The sequence below is a fragment of the Aythya fuligula genome, chromosome 3 (assembly GCF_009819795.1).
Source record: "Aythya fuligula isolate bAytFul2 chromosome 3, bAytFul2.pri, whole genome shotgun sequence".
Classification (NCBI taxonomy): domain Eukaryota; kingdom Metazoa; phylum Chordata; class Aves; order Anseriformes; family Anatidae; genus Aythya; species Aythya fuligula.
Genome location: NC_045561.1, coordinates 80,285,286 through 80,302,362, shown reverse-complemented (window position 1 = coordinate 80,302,362; position 17,077 = coordinate 80,285,286). Strand labels below are relative to the sequence as shown.

Genomic DNA, 17,077 nt, shown 5'->3' with positions numbered 1-17,077 from the left:
TGGTTTAATGAACAGAGGAGTTCTTCTTCCTCATGCAGGAAAGGGGAAGGAGGGAAACAGAGACTATAATTAGAATTCCTCTTCTGCAGAGAAGCATGTCTGTCCTCTCTACTCTCCCCCAAAGCAACTGGATCTTCAACTGCTAGGAGAAACGGGCTGGTTGGCAGTACACCGCTAGTTTACCAGATCCTAGCCCCATCCCTCATTCTTTCTCCTGCTGCTGCCATGTGGCAGGGGAAGCATGGTGGATTCAGAGAGGAGTTCATTTCCTCCCTCCCGCAACTGCTTCCTCTCCTTGGGCAGCTCCTTTCAAATTCAGCAGAGATGAAATGGTAGTGGGGAATGTTTGTAGGCTCAAATGTGTATTCTGGAGGCAAAACTTCCCTTTTGCTATTCTGCTTTGCTTATGTTTACAGAAGAGATAGTAACTCCATAAAAGATTTCCAGGATCTGTTTTGGAATTGACTACATCTAAAAATTACAAGATCAAATAAAAGAGTGATTTAGGTAAAACATCATATAGCTTAAAGCAGTATAATTTCCCTTTCAAGTATGTTATTTCAGTCAAGTACAAGAAATACTCATGTTCCTTTTTAAACTACATATTGTAATGTCTCAAAATCATATGTTACAGTGTTCTGTAGACTTCTGTTTCTTTTAAACTATGTGTTTTAATACTGATGATATCAAAGAGAAGTAATATAAGCAGACAGATGATTGTAGCCATGTAAGATGTACACAATAGGTCAGGATACTGATTAAATATAGAAATGAGTTAAAAATAAAATATAAAATCCTTCTAAACCTCACTCCCTGACTGCAATAAAATAATATAAATCTAAGCCCTCAAAGCTATACTGCATTCCTTTCTTCAAAGCAAGGTAATTATTCTGAAATCATTGCTTGTCCTTATTTATCTAATCTGTCACAGAAAGCCTGTAGTGAGATACTTTGTACAACCTCTCTAGGTAACTTGTTTCAGAACTTTATCACTCTCCCATCATTAAAAAGCTTTATAACAAAAAAAGGACTGAAGCCATCTACAGCTGTCATTCCAGTTTAGTCATTCCAGTTTAATAATAGTCTCTGAAAATCCTGCAACCTCCCTTCACCTGGGGGAAGGCAGGAGGAAAGGTAAAACAATAGGCAGTATTGTGATGTTTCTGCTATTTCCTGACGTATTCCTGCCAAAGAGAAGCTAGACTTTTGGTTCCTTGACAGTTTCCCAGTCTGCTTATTTGTGTGTTTCCCAGTCTACAGTCTACTACTGTACATGGAACAGTAATAATTTTCTGAGCAGTCATATTGCCTTTCCAGCAAACTGTGGCTTCAGGTCAAAAACTACATGTTCTTATCCCTTGCAACACTGGAAAATTAAGTCTTCTTATACCCACTTATTATTTTAGGAAGAGGGAGAAAGGACTTAATTACTGCTGTCTTAATTACCTAGATTTCAGATCCCCTTAGACATTGTCAAAAGGATTTCAACTGAAACACGCAGATGTGCTTCTGCATATTCTTGGATTGCAGGAGTATGTGTTTTAATCCTGCAGAGAGTCAGTGGAGTTTCTGCAACCTCTTATCTGGTCTTTATAGGCATGCATATTTATATTTATTGTTCCTTTCTTAGGTCTGTGATGAAAATGAACCCTCAGCTGTAAGAACAACTGAAAACAGAAGTGGAACACAGGATGAAACAAAAGGTAATGCCAGACAGAAATCTTGTGGATTTTTTTCCTCTTCTGTTCGTAGTCTTTCAATTTCACGATCTACTACATAGGTCCGTATTTCAAGTATATTTTCAGCAAAGTAAAATGAAATTCATATGAGAAATCCTGGTCTAGCCTGTGTTGTTGTGCACTTATAAAGTTTTTAAGTGTGGCTGTAGGTTGTGTCTTTTGAGCCATCTGGGAAACCTTGTTTTTTACCAGTGATCATCTTATAATGAAGTCATCTGGGAGAATTCTCCTCCCATAGCTTATGCTTAGGTCTTTCCTGATCCTTAATTTATCCCTTCTGGTTTATCTCTACTGTACAGTACAGGAAATGAAGCACTATTATACATAAGCTCATCAGTGCATACAAGAGAGCAAAAACAAATGGACTATAAATATACAATAAAGGCGAGAACTGGCTGTATGTCTGCAGCTCAAAATGAAGGAAAAACAGAAGAAAAAAGCTGCTTACCTTTTTAAGGAAAATGTAAAGGAATTAGCATTCTGTGTGTGTAGGATTGGGTTGGTTCAACAGCATGTGATTATGCATGAGCAGTGCAGTACCCATGGAAGACCTGCAGAACTTCCCCCTCCCTCTCACTGCCATGTAGGACAGAGCATAACAGAAGTCCTTGGCTGAATCCATAGTTTCTGTTTTGAGAGCATGAATTTTGATGAAAGACTTTGACAAAGCTTTGTGCTGTTCTTCAGTGGCAATACAAAAAAAATATAAGAATGTTGCCCTGTATCTTACCCTCATCTTTGCGTTGGGGTAGCACTATATTGCTCTATATATACGTGTCACTGTAATAACCAACACATTAGCTGGCAGACATTTAAGCTTTAAGATGCTTAATTGCTTTTCTGCATTGTTTATATGTCTTTTTTTCCCCCTCCTTCTGGGAGACTGGATAGCATGTACATGTAGGTATCATATGGGACCCTAATCTCCTTAAATAGTCAGGCAGGTAGATCTAGTTACCTAATACAAGTTACTTATCTGTAATTAAGCCACCAAATAAACTTGTGCTCCACTTTTAGAATACTGACCTGTAGTTTTCTGGAAAAAAAATAATTGCTTTAGGATTAAACTTAAAAAAAAACCCCACAGTAACAAACAATACAAGATATGCTTAGAAGCTGAATTGGGAGAGATGCTCTAAATATCACTAAACAGCTCTAAATATCACTAAAACTGTGCGTTTCCAGAAGTGTTGTTAATCCTTCCCTTCCTCACTCTTAGCAAACCTCACTGGAATAAGAACTGTAAAAAAAAAAAAAAAAACAAAACCTGGGAAGACTGCCAGGCTGCTGGTTCAGCAGAAGGGAAGGAAGAGATGCCTGGTGCTTGTGTCAATAAACTGCACTGTAGGACTCAGAGCTGGAAAATTACCAAGCAATTATTACAGAATTTTTATCACATCTGGTTCTTTTTTTTCCAGTGGCCCTGATGAACCCTGCAGAAATGGGAAATTCTGAAAGGCAAATCCCATATGCTATCTCTTCACAGCACAGATTGTGATGTGGATGGCAAATGCAGCCTTCTTCCATCCTAATACACTTCTGCTCCTGTCAACATGCTAAAGTGGGCTCTGCTCCCAAGATTAGAGCAGGAAGAAAAAAACATCGAAGTTTAGTAGTGCTAAAAGCACTGCACCTGTTTCACTGCTGTGCTGTGATCTTTCCTCCAGAATGATGGGCTAATTAGTGTTATACAAACAGTGAATGAATTTAAGGCAAAAGGTAAACAGGGCTTTATATTTCAGAGATACTAAATATTTATGAAATCTAAATCCAAAGGCATTATATTAAAATGGAAACCCCCTTTAACAAAGAAGTACTGCCAGTTTCACCTGAAAAATGTGAACACCATCTCAGACATAAGACAGAGCTTAAATGGAGATTTTGTTGGATTTCTTAAAACTGCTGGAGTGAATGAAGGCTCTTTGGCACTTCTCCAAAGGTGATGACTCTGCTTCTAATTTAGTACTTGAGTGCAGCATTCTCAAGTGCTTCTGCCAGGCTGAGTGTACATGAGTTGTGTGAACCTGTGCTCATTCCTCCTTTCTTGTCTGTCTGACACACCTTGTTTGTTGTCTGAATAATGTAAGCAGACTCGGAGGATAGTACAAAACCATTATGTTTTCATTCTTTTCTGCCTGATCCTGATCAAGTGCAGTGGTTTAATAAGTTCCTGTGCTTCTTCTGTTAATAAATGTATATTTGAGTTTTTTTGGAAGGACCCTTATTTATTAGCTCTGATGTTTCTTTGTTTCCTGTAGGTACAAGAAATATCTTCAAGAAAAAAAAAAAAAAAAAAAAAAGAAAAGAAAATCTAGAATTGTGTATTAAGCTGACAAAATATGTTATCATTTTAACAATCCACAACACTCACTGAGATCCTGAAAAGCTAGCAATATGTTCAACATCTACAAAAGAAAAAATACAATTCTCTTTGGGTGCTTGTGAAAAGGAATAAATGTACACGTGGCTGAAACATCTCAAGAAATAAAAAGCAAAGAATAAACAGATGTAAAGCTAAATACTCATTAGCTTAAATAGGGGAACAGCAAAAGTCGGTTTACTGTGGGACTCTTAATTGTCCTCCTAAATGCAGTGGGTTAGCTGCAAGGGAAGAATGTTAGATAAAACCTCTGTATAAGGGCAACCTCAAAGCTTAATGATGTGGCAAATGGATGAAAGAATTTAACGTAGTAGGTGTAATATGAGGGAAAAGAGCTGTAATACTTGCTTCTTGATAGGAAAAAAGACTGAAATATGGTTGTATTTTTTTAATTGAGTTTGTTTCTGCTTTTCATTTTACATGATAAAGAATATATGGCTGGAGTGATAGAGTGCTAGTGAAAAGATTGCAAACATATATTCTCTATTTAAAAGTCAGCTATGAATTAGCATTATAAATAGGTGTTTTGTCAGTTAAAAAAACACAACAGCCATTCTACATTTCCAATTATCAATTACGATCTATGAGTATAGCTTAATGGCTACTCTATACTCTAGCATTCTCTAGCAAAACAAGGAAATAACAAGGTTGGCACTTCTAATATTTTCATGTCCCATTAAAAAGAAACCCCAAGCCCAACTCCCCAGCCCACTCCTGAAGAATTCCCTTCAATGTACGGGATCTTTAAAATAGCACTTTGAACCGGGGAAAGAGTATAGGGCTAATTTAAAATATGGCAACCACATCCTCATAGACAATATTTATGTTTTCTGTATCACATTTGTATTTTTCATGAAATACTGCATGCAGTTGGCAGGTTGACACAACACTGAAGCTGCTTCCTCTTACAGCTGCTTCCTAGTTAATAAATGCACAACAACGGGAACAAGGCTATACAATAAAGAGGAAACTCCCTGCAACAGAAGCAGTCAGACTTTTAAAATGTACACATCATTACCAAGACATCTGCTTTAGACAGTGCCTAGTATGACCAGAGGTCTGAAACAGGATCTACTGCTTTATTGTTTGTTAACATCAGATCTGTCCCATGCTGGTAGGAAGTATGTAGGTCATGTACAGGCAACAATAGCTTGGTAGAAGTCTTGGGGTGACAGTGAACTGTTTTCCTTCAGTTCATCTGCATTAAACAACTTACATGATATATGTAGGTATAAGGACATGGAAGCCAGAGAAGAGTTTGACCTTGGATATGTTTGGTTCCTGAGGTCTCACATATCTGTTTACTGAAAGCAGTGGCTCTAGTTTCAGGATCAGCTTAATCTGCAGTGTATGCCTCAGGAGTCTTTCTTTTCACTCTCTTAGTGAGAGTGAACAGATGCCACTGTGAAAAGAGAAACTGGAAATCCACAACAGGTTCATTTCGGAAGTGTTTTATTCTGTTTCTTACAATATTGCTTGGCTGTAAGTAGAGCCAAACACCTTAACTCAAATCTACCTCTCGTCTTTCTGGAACTGTATTAGCTCCAGATCAATTAAATTGAAGTGGGAGTGGCTGCATTAAACATTGTGCCCTGCTGGGTAGTGGCTATTGGTGGCTTCAGCCATTTGCCTGTCTATCAGAACCCCTGAGTTTTGCCCTAGCAGATGGAGGTAAATTCACTAAAGCACAGCAGTGACTAGTCTTGTCTTATGTGTTGTCTTTCAGTTACAGAGATACAGTTCAGAAGAAAAAATCAAGTTGCTTTTTTTTTTGTGTGTGTGTGTGTGTTAAATTTATATGTTATTTGGGTTGTACGTTTGCAGCTCAGCTTTTTATCAGGCCTGTGGAAGTATCAATGTAGGGCAGCACTTCCCTGATGCCTTTTCCCTTAATCAGCCCAACCACAGCCTTTCCCCTGCTTCAAGGTCAAATGTTGCTGCAGCTCTAACTATTCTCTGGGAGATTTTCTGGCCTTGTTTAGCATGGTTATTCCAGGCCATGCAAAAATTTCCCACAGTGGTGTAAAGAAATTAGTTTGTTATGTTACACCATATTCATATACAAAAGCATGTTCACTGCTGATGGTTCTCCTCAACTCATGTCTGTTTTCCTCCCACTTTTTCTCTGCTTATTGCATGCTATCTTTGAATAGACTGCATTCTCCTGTCGGTAGGAGTTAGAGGCGGAATGATGGTCCCGTTGAAACGAGCAGTATTAATTTGCTTATATTTGCTCTGGCTTTAGGAAATTTGAATTCAAACACAAATACATCAAGGTATTTGGAATGTATTGTAGGAATAACTTAATCTGGGCTATATCCTTTAAGAAATACTACATCACAAGTAATGCTGGAGAGATCAGAATCTTTATCTGGCTAAGTCATCTTTGGTGCTGCGTTACTAATCTATTTACAATATAATTTCCCTTTTGCTTCTTTCCCAATATCTTTTAACTTTGGACTGAAAATCTATAGTTGATTTCATGTGTAGAAGTACACTTGTTTTTCTAAAAGCAGAACTGCCTCTCCAGATTTTACCTTCTGTTTTTTTTTTTTTCTTTTTCCTTTTTCCTTTTTTTTTTTTTAAACAAAAAATATTCCGGATTTTTCTAGTGTTTAACTGGTGTATAAAGAACAAAGAAAGAGAAGTAAGGTGTTTGTTCTGTACTTACTCCTTCCCTGTATCATGAAGCATGTCAAGACAGATTTGAGGAACCTAGACTCTTCAGACTGAGGTGAGGACAGGAATGTCAGGACAGCAACATGATCTGTGTAGCGTCCACTATTCCCAGACGTTACTTGCAGATGCATGGGATGGATAAGTGGATAGGGTGGATTGGAAATGGCTAGGCCCAGGGATCTGTTTGCAGAACAGGTGGTGGGCAGTGGCACAAGATCTAGTTGGGACTCAGTCAATAGCAGGAATCAGTTGACTCCAGGGGTCAATACTCCAGTCCCACATAACACCTTCAGTAGTAATCTGGATGAGTGTACCCTTAGCAAGTTTGCAGGTGACACAAAACTGGGGGGAGTGGCTGTTACACCAGAGGAACGTGCTGCCATGCAGAGTGGCCTTGACAGACTGGAGAAATGTGCTGGCAGGAACCTCATGAAGTTCAGTAAGGGGAAATGCAAAGTCCAGAAACTGGGGAGGAACAACGCCAGGCGCCAGGATATTCTGGGTGCCACCAAGCAGGAAAGCAGCTCTGCAGAAAGGGACCTGAGGGTCTTCGTGGACACCAACTTGAAACATGAGCCAGTAATTTGCTCTTGTGTCAAAAAAGACTAATGGTATCCTGGGCTGCATTAGGAGGAGTGTTGCCAGCAGGTCAAGGGAGGTGATCTTTTACCTCTTCTGTTCAGCACTGGTGAGGTCACACCTGGAGTATTGTGTCCAGTTTTGGGCTTCCCAGTACAAGAGGGACATGGACATACTGGAGAGAGTCCAATGAAGGACCATGAAGATGATGAAGGGTCTGAAGTGCCTCTCCTATGAGGAAAGGCTGAGAGAGCTGGGACTGTTTAGCCTCAAGAGGAGAAAGCTCAGTGAGATTTTATCAACGTTTATGAATAACTGAAGGGAAGATACAAAGAGGACAGAGCCATGCTCTTATGAGTGCTGCCCATTGCCAAGAGGCAGCAGGCACAAACTGGAACACAGGAGGTTCTGTCTAAATATCATCAATGGCACAGGTTCACCAGAGAAGCTGTGGAGTCTCCCTCCCTGGAGATCTTCAGAAGATGGTCTTGAACAAGTGGCTCTAGGTGACTATGTTTGAGCAGGGGTTTGGACCAGATGACCTCCAGAGGTTCCTTTCCCACCTCAGACACTCTGTGATTTTGTGATGTTAACGTTTTGGATTGTAGAATAAACATGGTGTTTTGCTTCTAAATTGTGACAGCAGAAAAAAAAAAAAAAAAAAAAAAAAAGCTGTTTTGTTTGCATGATATTGCAGTGTTTGAGGCTGGAAAGCGATGGCAAGAAACTTCTGATGCCAGAGCCATTTGGCTTTGGAAGATCCTGGTAATCTGCTGTTTATTTGAGGTAGATTTCTTAATCTTTTCATAATAGAAAAATACTAGAATACTCCATGCTTTGGCAGAATTATTCTAGAAAAAAAAACAACTTTAAGAGATGGAACCTTGTAAGAAGCCGAATTTTCAGCTGGAAAAAAATGCAGAGGCCAGTATGTTTGTAACTAGAAAGTTTATCCCTTGCACAGGATTAATTTCCATGTTTTAAAATGCTTACTCATGCAATGAGTGATGCTCAACCCTGCTGATGTTGATTATTTTTTTTTCTACTTTGTTTTCAGGTTCTAAGTTCAGTGTTGGAACTAATGAGCAGAAGACCCCACCTCAAGACATGCAGTTTTCAGAAACTGACTTAAATTTGGAGATACCCTTTGCAGAACAGGCAGCTAATACCAAAGACAGCTCAGTAGGCAAAATGTGCAAAAGTGGAGGTGGTGACACTCTTCCCCTGGTACATGTTTCCTATTTATTGCTCTCATTGTTTGTTTTCACTAGTTGGTGGTATTGGTTGGATGATATTTATCTGATACTGGGTGAATTAGGTTTAAAAGTATATTGTTGGATGGAGCTCTGTGGGGATAAAACTTCTCAAGATAACTCAATTTTGGGAGCAGTATTCTCAATAACATGGAAATTACGACTTTTATGCCTAGTTATGTCATTGTTCTAGGAAAACCCACTTTATGTGTACACAATAATTGACTCGTAATATTAAGCTGGAATACTGGCTTAGTTGTACACAAACTCTGTCCTTAGTTCATTCGTTTACAGACCCTTCATCTGTCTGAGGTGAGATGCTTTATCTCTGTAGTAGTAATATCTATTATCTTCTGAAAAGGATTAGTGAATGCTTGTGGAAAAGTTGCGTAGTTATCCAGTGCACATACGTGAGGGATGAAAATGAAGAGCAGAATGGTCTATAGAAGTCTTAAGTGAAGTGGTGGGAAGCTAAGGATTCCTTCATGCTGTTTTACTTTCCACCTCAAACAAAAGGCTCATTCAGAAAGAATCAAAATAGATACTAGGGAAGATCCTCCAAGGTGTTCTGTCAGTGATCTTCAGGCATCTCTTTATGGACCTCTCTTTGCCTAACAGTTCATGAGCATGAAGTTACATGTGACCTGTAAACTAGTGACTCCTGCAAAAGACATCTCTTTTGTCTAACCGCGTATCCAAACACATATGAGTAAATGTAGTGACTGAAGTAATAATGTTTCACAGTTCTTCAAACACTTAATTTAGATAAAGACATATGCAGTTCTTTGAGTAGTAATTACCCCTTGTATCCTAGTTTAAACATTATAAACCAGACACTAGTGACTATTTAGAAATAGGTTCTGAATTGTTTGAGTCTCGTTTCTGTAATGCAGCTTGTAACAAGGAAGTGAGAACTACAGTCTAGTTTAGTACTGTATACATATATGTGTGTGTACTACATACAGTCATGGACTACATATAGTCATAGAGACTCACAGAATGATTTGGGCTGGAAGGGACCTTAAAGATCATCCAGTTTCAATCCCTCTGCCATGGGATTTTCAATCCCTCTCCCACTAGACCAGGTTGCTAAAGGCCCATCTGACCTGGCCTTTGTGAAAATCAACGAAACATTAAGGCAGGAGGCTGACTACATATCTACAATTTGTAAATTATATTTATGTACAGTTTAAGTATGTACCATTGTAGCCATGTACCATAGCTACCAATTCATCTGTGCTATCACTGGGTCTGTACAGGATGAGAAAATCATTCTGCAGTACAATGTTTTTTCTTTCCAAGTGGAGAGGAAGGCTTGTCAACGTTCCTGCTTTGAGTCATGCATCTGCTAATGTCAGGCACAGGCAGCTGTCTTACTTAGAAGGCTGCTGGTGAAGGATGGAGTTAAAAAAGTTCTATGAGCTAGGAAACTCATAGAGCTCTCTCTCTCTCTCTCCCCCTCTCATTTTTGCTCTCCATCCAGTTCTCCCTCCACTCCCCCCATCTGAACTCAGTTATTTACATTGGTGTGTGGCTACTGCTTCTGAGTATTTATTGCAATAGAAATAATCTATTATTGCAGTTCCCCTTTCCCTAATAAGGGAAGCCCTTTATTCTATGGCAGTCAAATGTGTTATTTTGTGTGGATAAGCACAGAGGGATTTCTATCCCAATTGTACATGCGTAGGATTGTGCATGGACAGATATTTCCACTGCTATAAATTGCAAAAGGATGCAGAAAGTGGCTGGGTAGGTGGGTGGAGTTTACAAGCAAGACAAAGCCAATCTCTTGTTGGAGATGCCCAGTGAAAGGACAAGAGGCAATGGCTATAAATGGCAACAAGGGAAATTCTGTTCTGCAATGAAAAAGTCCCCATGGGAGTGTTAAGCACTGAAATGGGTGCCCATGGTGGCTTCAGAATTTCTGTTACTGGAGGTTTAGGTTTGCTTGACTGAGTAGTTGGATTAGATGAACTCCAGAAGTTACTAGGAACCTAAATCCTCCTATGACTTTAAAATTGCCTGCTTTGCAAACTATTTGTGGGATTCTTCCATGACACAGTAGCCGCAGGCTTCACAATGAAAAGGTTGGGCCCTGGAGGAAGCACAGCCTTGGAGCTAAGTAATTTGTTATGATTTGGATTATTCACTGTGCTACAAATCTCTGCTTTTAGAATTTCAGACTGCCAAAGGACAAAACGGGTACAACAAAGATTGGTGACCTTGCCCCTCAGGACATGAAGAAAGTCTGTTCTTTAGCACTGATTGAATTGACTGCTCTCTATGATGTACTTGGGACAGAATTCAAGCAGCAAAAAGCTGCAAAAATCAAAACCAAAGGTAAGTGTTTCATATTCTGAAACAAATTGGTCTGTTTTAATCCAGTGAAACAAATGTATCTGGTTATTTATGACTTCCCTGGAGAAAATTTGTATTAATATAGAAATAATAATATAGATACTAAACAGCATTTAATTATACACCTTGACTCAAGGCACATTTTAGGCAAGTTCATGCACAAAGTCACTCTAGCTAAGGGAATGTGCTTTCTGTATTAAGTTAAAACTCAGGCCAGATACAGAGCAGATAAACAAGGAGAGAGGAAGGGGTACCTTCCTCTCAGTAGCATGGTGTACAGGAGGAATCGCTTCACAGAAATTAGTATGATCATATATTTGCTGGGAGAGTATGTGTTTGTGTTTTTTGTGGGTATTCTTCTGCTCTCATGAAGCTAGGTACTGTGCCACTCCTACCTGACTTTTTGTTTTCCTTATCCTTGACTAGAGATGCTGGGAGCCTTTGTCACCTGCTTTCCTGTTATCTCTGGTACAGACTTTGCTGTATTACATAGCCATGCCCATCCGATATTACTAAGGCCAGAATGCGGTTTTTGCTCTGAGTGGCATCATACCAAGTGGAAGTTTGGGGCTTTTGCAGAGGATTTTGAGGCAGTTGCAACATGTCATTTTGATCTTCAAGCCCATGAAGCATAGATATAATCACAGTGCTTTTCTTGGGAACTTAATATACATGGAAACCAATTTCAAGATGCTAGAGATTTTCAGTGCTTTGTTTGTTTTCTGTATTCCTGGCTTCTGCTAAACGTTTTACATGAGCTTGAAATGTGTTATTGGTTAATCACAAGTCTGCTTTCGCCAAAACCCTGTTCTCAAGGTTCAGTGAACATGGCAGTGCAATAGCTTAGTTTAAATAATTAAAAGCAACTGAGGAGATTGAGAGCTACGTAGCAAGGTACAATAGATTCTTCAGAATACTATATTGGGTTTACAGTAGTAGAAAATAATTTCTTAAATGCCAACGACATGCAGAAACAGCTAAGAGACATTGGTCCCTTAAATGTATTTTCTTCTCGCAGAAGTGCTTGTGCTATTACTAATACACAGGGAAGAGACAAAACATTTTCTTATATTTTGGGTCTTAGTTTTAATTAATTCTTCTTGCCAAATCTTATAGTTTTTTGAGTTTTACTCATAGCATTATTATCTAAATGACAGGCAGTCATGAAGAGTACTGAATTGGTTAAAAACCCTGTTTTTCCCCAAATTAAAAAGATGGCCTAGACTTACCAAAATGTGTAGGAAAAAGACAATGACATGTCAGCCTTCTTCCTCTACAAGTCTGCTTTTGCAGTGTAATGATTTCAGTGCCTTGTTGTTCTACCTGTCCCCGTCCTCTTCATTCAGGAAATGTTTGGCTAATTGATTTGTGCAAGGGTGGATATATTGGCTGTTCCCTTTTGTGCTTGTGTACATAAAGATGATGAAAACATGATTCTTCTGTGGAATGCTGTGCTGTTGCCAACTTGGCCTTTTAATTGGCCTCCTACAGTTTGCTCTCCAACTTCATCTCAATAGAAACTGTATCGACAAGATTGTCAAGATGATAAAAACTATGGGGTATGGCTATTGGGTCTATGTATGAGTCTACATACTGTATTGGTAGACTTTTTATTCCGCTAGAGATACAAGAACTCCCTGATTTGGCACTTAAGGTTATGTTTCTTAGATATATATATGTCACATTCCCTCAAGGGCTGACATCTTTTTAGTAATTACAGCTGTTCTGTTTTCAATACTGGCATGGCATCATACCACACAGGAGCTTTTAGGTACATGTAATGTTATATGCCGTTTCAGAAAAATGGCGCACTCAGCAGTCGTCAGTACTTTTGACAGAGTTCTTTGGCAACTGACTTTGGGTTAGTAGTTGCTGGTATAGCAGTGTTTCAGAAGTCATTCTCTTCTATTCAGCTGGGCCATAATCACATGGGTGTCCCATTTACTTTAAGACTAAGGCTAGTTTTGCATGAAGGCTAGATTAACTGAGACTCGGTTTCTTTTTATTTTTTATTTGTGCTACCTTAGCACCTTGTAAAAGCCATTTTCCAGCCCAGACTTAACCATACTTTTGCTTTTCAACAACTGGAAAAACAATTTCAACAAGGTGTTGAAAAAAAAATACTTGAAGGGTTGAAAAGTGCTTCTTTGAAACTCTTGTAGGGAGGTGTTGAGAGTAACACTAGGTAATATCTACATGTTTAATTTTAGTAGCCAAATTTTGGGATATTTTACTCATGCCTTTTGTATCTTGACTATAATAACTTGCACTGAATGGTGAAGATCTGTATTCCATGTTCGCCCTTACAATCATTCTGCAAACCAGAATCATGCAGATGGTTCATTCATGCAATTTGTTTCACTGTACTGCAGAATATGTGGATGGCACTTTGAAGTCTAAACAGAAGAGTCCTAATGCATGGTTGAAGGAAAAGGTGAATGAGTCACTTTAGCCACAATGTTTTGTGTAATAACTTGGTTGACAAGGACATTTAAACGCTTTGAACAAAAGGTCAATAGCTCTGAATGTATTGAATAGGATTATCACTTCAAAAATACAGTTTTATACCATCGCCTCGTGTGTTGGAACAGAGGAGGATAATATCTCAGTTTCTTTTGCTTTCTTCTTCAGACTCTGGCTTGTTTGGTGTCCCACTGTCAGTTTTACTGGAACAGGATCAGAAGAAGGTGCCAGGCACCAAGATCCCACTGATTTTTCAAAAGGTAAATAGGCACAAACAAGTCAACTTGTTCCATACCTGCAAATGACAATCAAATAACATTTTGTCCTGAATTTATTTGCTCCCTGTAGCAAAGCTTTATCCAGTCAAAGCTATTTTAACTTTCATTCAGCTTTACTTACTAATTTAGTAAATGTGATGTTTTGCATGTTTTGACTTAAATGAATTGAGAATGCTTTTTGTTGCAATTGCTCTCCAATGTATGAGTATTGTGAATGATTACTGGTGTGTTCCAGGATACTTAGATATCAGTACTAAGTAAAAATACTTAGATCCTCTCTGGTAAAGTTGTAAAGAAGAGTATTTGTGAGAAAGTTAGTACTGTGTCTCTAATTTTACTGTAATTATTTTGAATCAACATTTTAACAGGGGTAGTAGTTGGGATTTATTTTTGAAGCCTGAGTAGTTTTGCAAAAAACCTGCTTCAGTCTCTGAAGGAGGTCTGTAGACAATACAGTTTTTTTTTTTTTTAATAAAATAGACAAACTCTTTAATTGTGTTCACAAAATGCATGAGCCGAGAACCATATTAAAGGTTTTATTGTACATCTACAACAACTCTAATCCATTTCTAAACTGTGTTTGTGTGCCTACATGTAATATATGTTTGTACACACACATATGAGTACATAAATATTCCAGTATAGTAGAACTATCTATGAGTAATTTTTAATTGGCATCTTTGTTCATGCAATTTGGTTTGTGTTTGACAGCTGATTTCCCAGATAGAAGAGGCAACTCTGGAAACAGAAGGACTTCTTCGAATACCAGGAGTTGCAACAAGAGTAAAGGTAAAGCATTGCATGGATTCTCAGCACCTTCAAAAGCTTATCTGCACTCAGTGATTGTATTTAGTCATGAAAATATATTTTAATGCCAGGTTGTTATTAAAATCTTCAAAAACAGAAAGCAAAATCTCTTCAGAAAGAAAACTGGGTTATATTAGCAGGAAGCTGATGGTTTGATCCAGCGTAGTTTTGGGGAGAGTTCAAGTTGGAAGCAGAGTCAAGGCTATGTTTCAAATTCATTTGTGCCAAAATCTCATTAATTCTTGGCACAAACTTTCCAGTCTCTTGCTTTTTCCCTGAACTAGCTTAATCATCTGAACAGTTCATACACAGTCTTTCAACCCCAGGAGAAAGCTTTTTTCTGGCATTGTGAGCCTGCTTTAATAGCTAGACTTAACCCGTGTTACAGGGCAAGGCAGCCAACATGCACTGAAGAACCCCTTAGATTTATTTTTATGAACAGCAATGTAAGTGCTCAGCTCTCTAAGCACAATCTTGTTAGGCACGTCCGTTCACGCTGACACTTTGCAGAGTGAGTGCCAATTACACACAGACTCTTCCCCAGTATTTGCCTTAATGCAGGAAACTAAATACACAGTATGATTCACGCCAAGAGTCAATGTGTTAAAAAGATGGTCTGTGCTGGCTTTAAATGCTAAATAGAAAGGATAATTTAAGTGGATTCAGCTGTCTGAAGACATCTGCCAGCCTCCGTCATGTCAAACTTTGTCCAGCAGCTGGTTCATTAGAAACAACTGAAAGAAGGGAATATTACGGAAACTGGCTTTGTTTATTTACCAGTAACTATGAGGGTTTTTTACAAGTTTCCTTCATTATTTATTTTTCACTCTTCATCAGTTCTGCATACTGGAATGATTTTGTTTATTTGTTTATCCTTTGATCTTTATCAGTTTAATACAATTTCCCAGGCAGAGGATCATTAACTATTTGACTTTCATTAGTTTTTTGCTTATTTATTTGCAGAAGCTGCTTCTTTGAATTAAGTAATTGTTTTGTTAGCAAAGATGTTACATTCTTTTACTTATTTAAATGGAAAACTTTATAGGAAAACAAAGAGTTTGGCATACTGAAGGACCAATGTTTTCTCTAATTTTATTAAGTTATATAATAAAATTTACATTATAATTTTTTATTTTATAATTTATATAATTAAATTATATAACTTTTTTTCTCCTGTAGAAAAAAATATTCCTTCTTATGTATCTTCACAGAACGGTGTAAACAATATGAAGAGAAAAAAATTCACTATCTTACTCTATAGATTTTAGACTTATAATTAAGAAAATATACTGCATATTTACAATACCCTATAGTTGAATACATTTACTGTAAAACCTAAGAGTTGGTCCTTTAGGATGCATAGTTGACATTTCTGCTCTTGTCTCTTTGATAAAACAATCCGTTTTATCTAGTAGTTTAATTCTGTATTAGCCACGGTGATTTAGTCTAAATGTGGGTGGAAGAGCTGGAGAGGCTTAGAGTGGAAATTTTCATCTTCCTTTCTAAGGCTTGCTTTTGTTGATGGGAAGGAAATGATACCCACTTGACTTTAGACATCTGAGTTAGTATCTTACAACTCTTGAACCTCCTATGTAATCCCTGGAGACAGAAGATCTTCCCCGAGGACAGTTGAGAACATCCAATTTTCATGTCAATCTCAGTGTCCACATTTTCTTTGGAAATAGATCCATTTTCCATTCAGACAAAGTTAAATTCAGTGAGAACTGTATCTTAAAAATGTATTTAGTACTCTCTATCCAATGTGCCCTTCTTGTCCAGATAAATAATTAAGGCCACATTCTTCCGTAGCATTTTCCCTCACTTTGTCTCACATTCTTTGCAAAACAAGCACGTGTCTTGTTCTCTGTCTGGAAGAACTTAGGCAAGAAGAAGGGAGAGGCTTGCTGAGAGGTGCCTGCAGGGCCACTGGCCTCTCTGGGACAGGGATTCCGAGGCCGATTCCTGCTCTGCCAGACTGGGAAACAAATGAAGTGCATGCAATGAGACTGGTGCTTATGTGGGGACTAAGAACAGCTCGGACATTGCAGTGTTCCCATGCTTAATATCGCTTGTAGTTCAGTTGTAGTACTGTCACAAGAGCGGGGTTTACAAGGTGTCATTGAGACTATCATGCTGTTTATTCTGCTTCTTAACAACATATTTTGCAGTCCCCTTCCATAGAGAGCTTGACATCCAATGCTAAACAAAGGTCTATGTGTCCCAAGGCATGAAGTTCCCTACAGATGGCAAGACATCCAGCTATCCTGTCATCCTAATCGTTTCTCTTTACTTTAAAAAGAGAACGAGCCCCACCTTAATGTATGTTTTGATAAGAAACTGCATGTCAGTGTGCATAATTGCCATATTTATCTAAGAAGATTGTCATGCATACATTAAATCAGTACCCTTTGGTATGTAGTTTCAGGATGGTTGAGTATGACAGCCACATCTTAATATTTCTTGGGAGGAGGAGAAGCCATAACTCTTACATGAATGAATATGGTATCTGGTTCTTATATTCCATATGGCCCTGAGGCAGGC

At 38.4% G+C, this 17,077-nt stretch overlaps 1 protein-coding gene across 3 annotated transcripts in view; it reads left to right on the top strand.

Moving 5' to 3' along the window:
• Window positions 1–17,077, top strand: part of ARHGAP18 (Rho GTPase activating protein 18) — a 90,699-nt gene that overhangs the window by 57,084 nt on the left and 16,538 nt on the right. For all 3 annotated transcript variants that reach the window (XM_032184157.1, XM_032184156.1, XM_032184158.1), the window contains exons 4-8: window positions 1,631–1,703; window positions 8,435–8,604; window positions 10,805–10,970; window positions 13,620–13,711; window positions 14,441–14,518. In XM_032184157.1, the coding sequence (XP_032040048.1) occupies window positions 1,631–1,703; window positions 8,435–8,604; window positions 10,805–10,970; window positions 13,620–13,711; window positions 14,441–14,518 (579 nt within the window). The remainder of the gene's footprint in view (window positions 1–1,630; window positions 1,704–8,434; window positions 8,605–10,804; window positions 10,971–13,619; window positions 13,712–14,440; window positions 14,519–17,077) is intronic.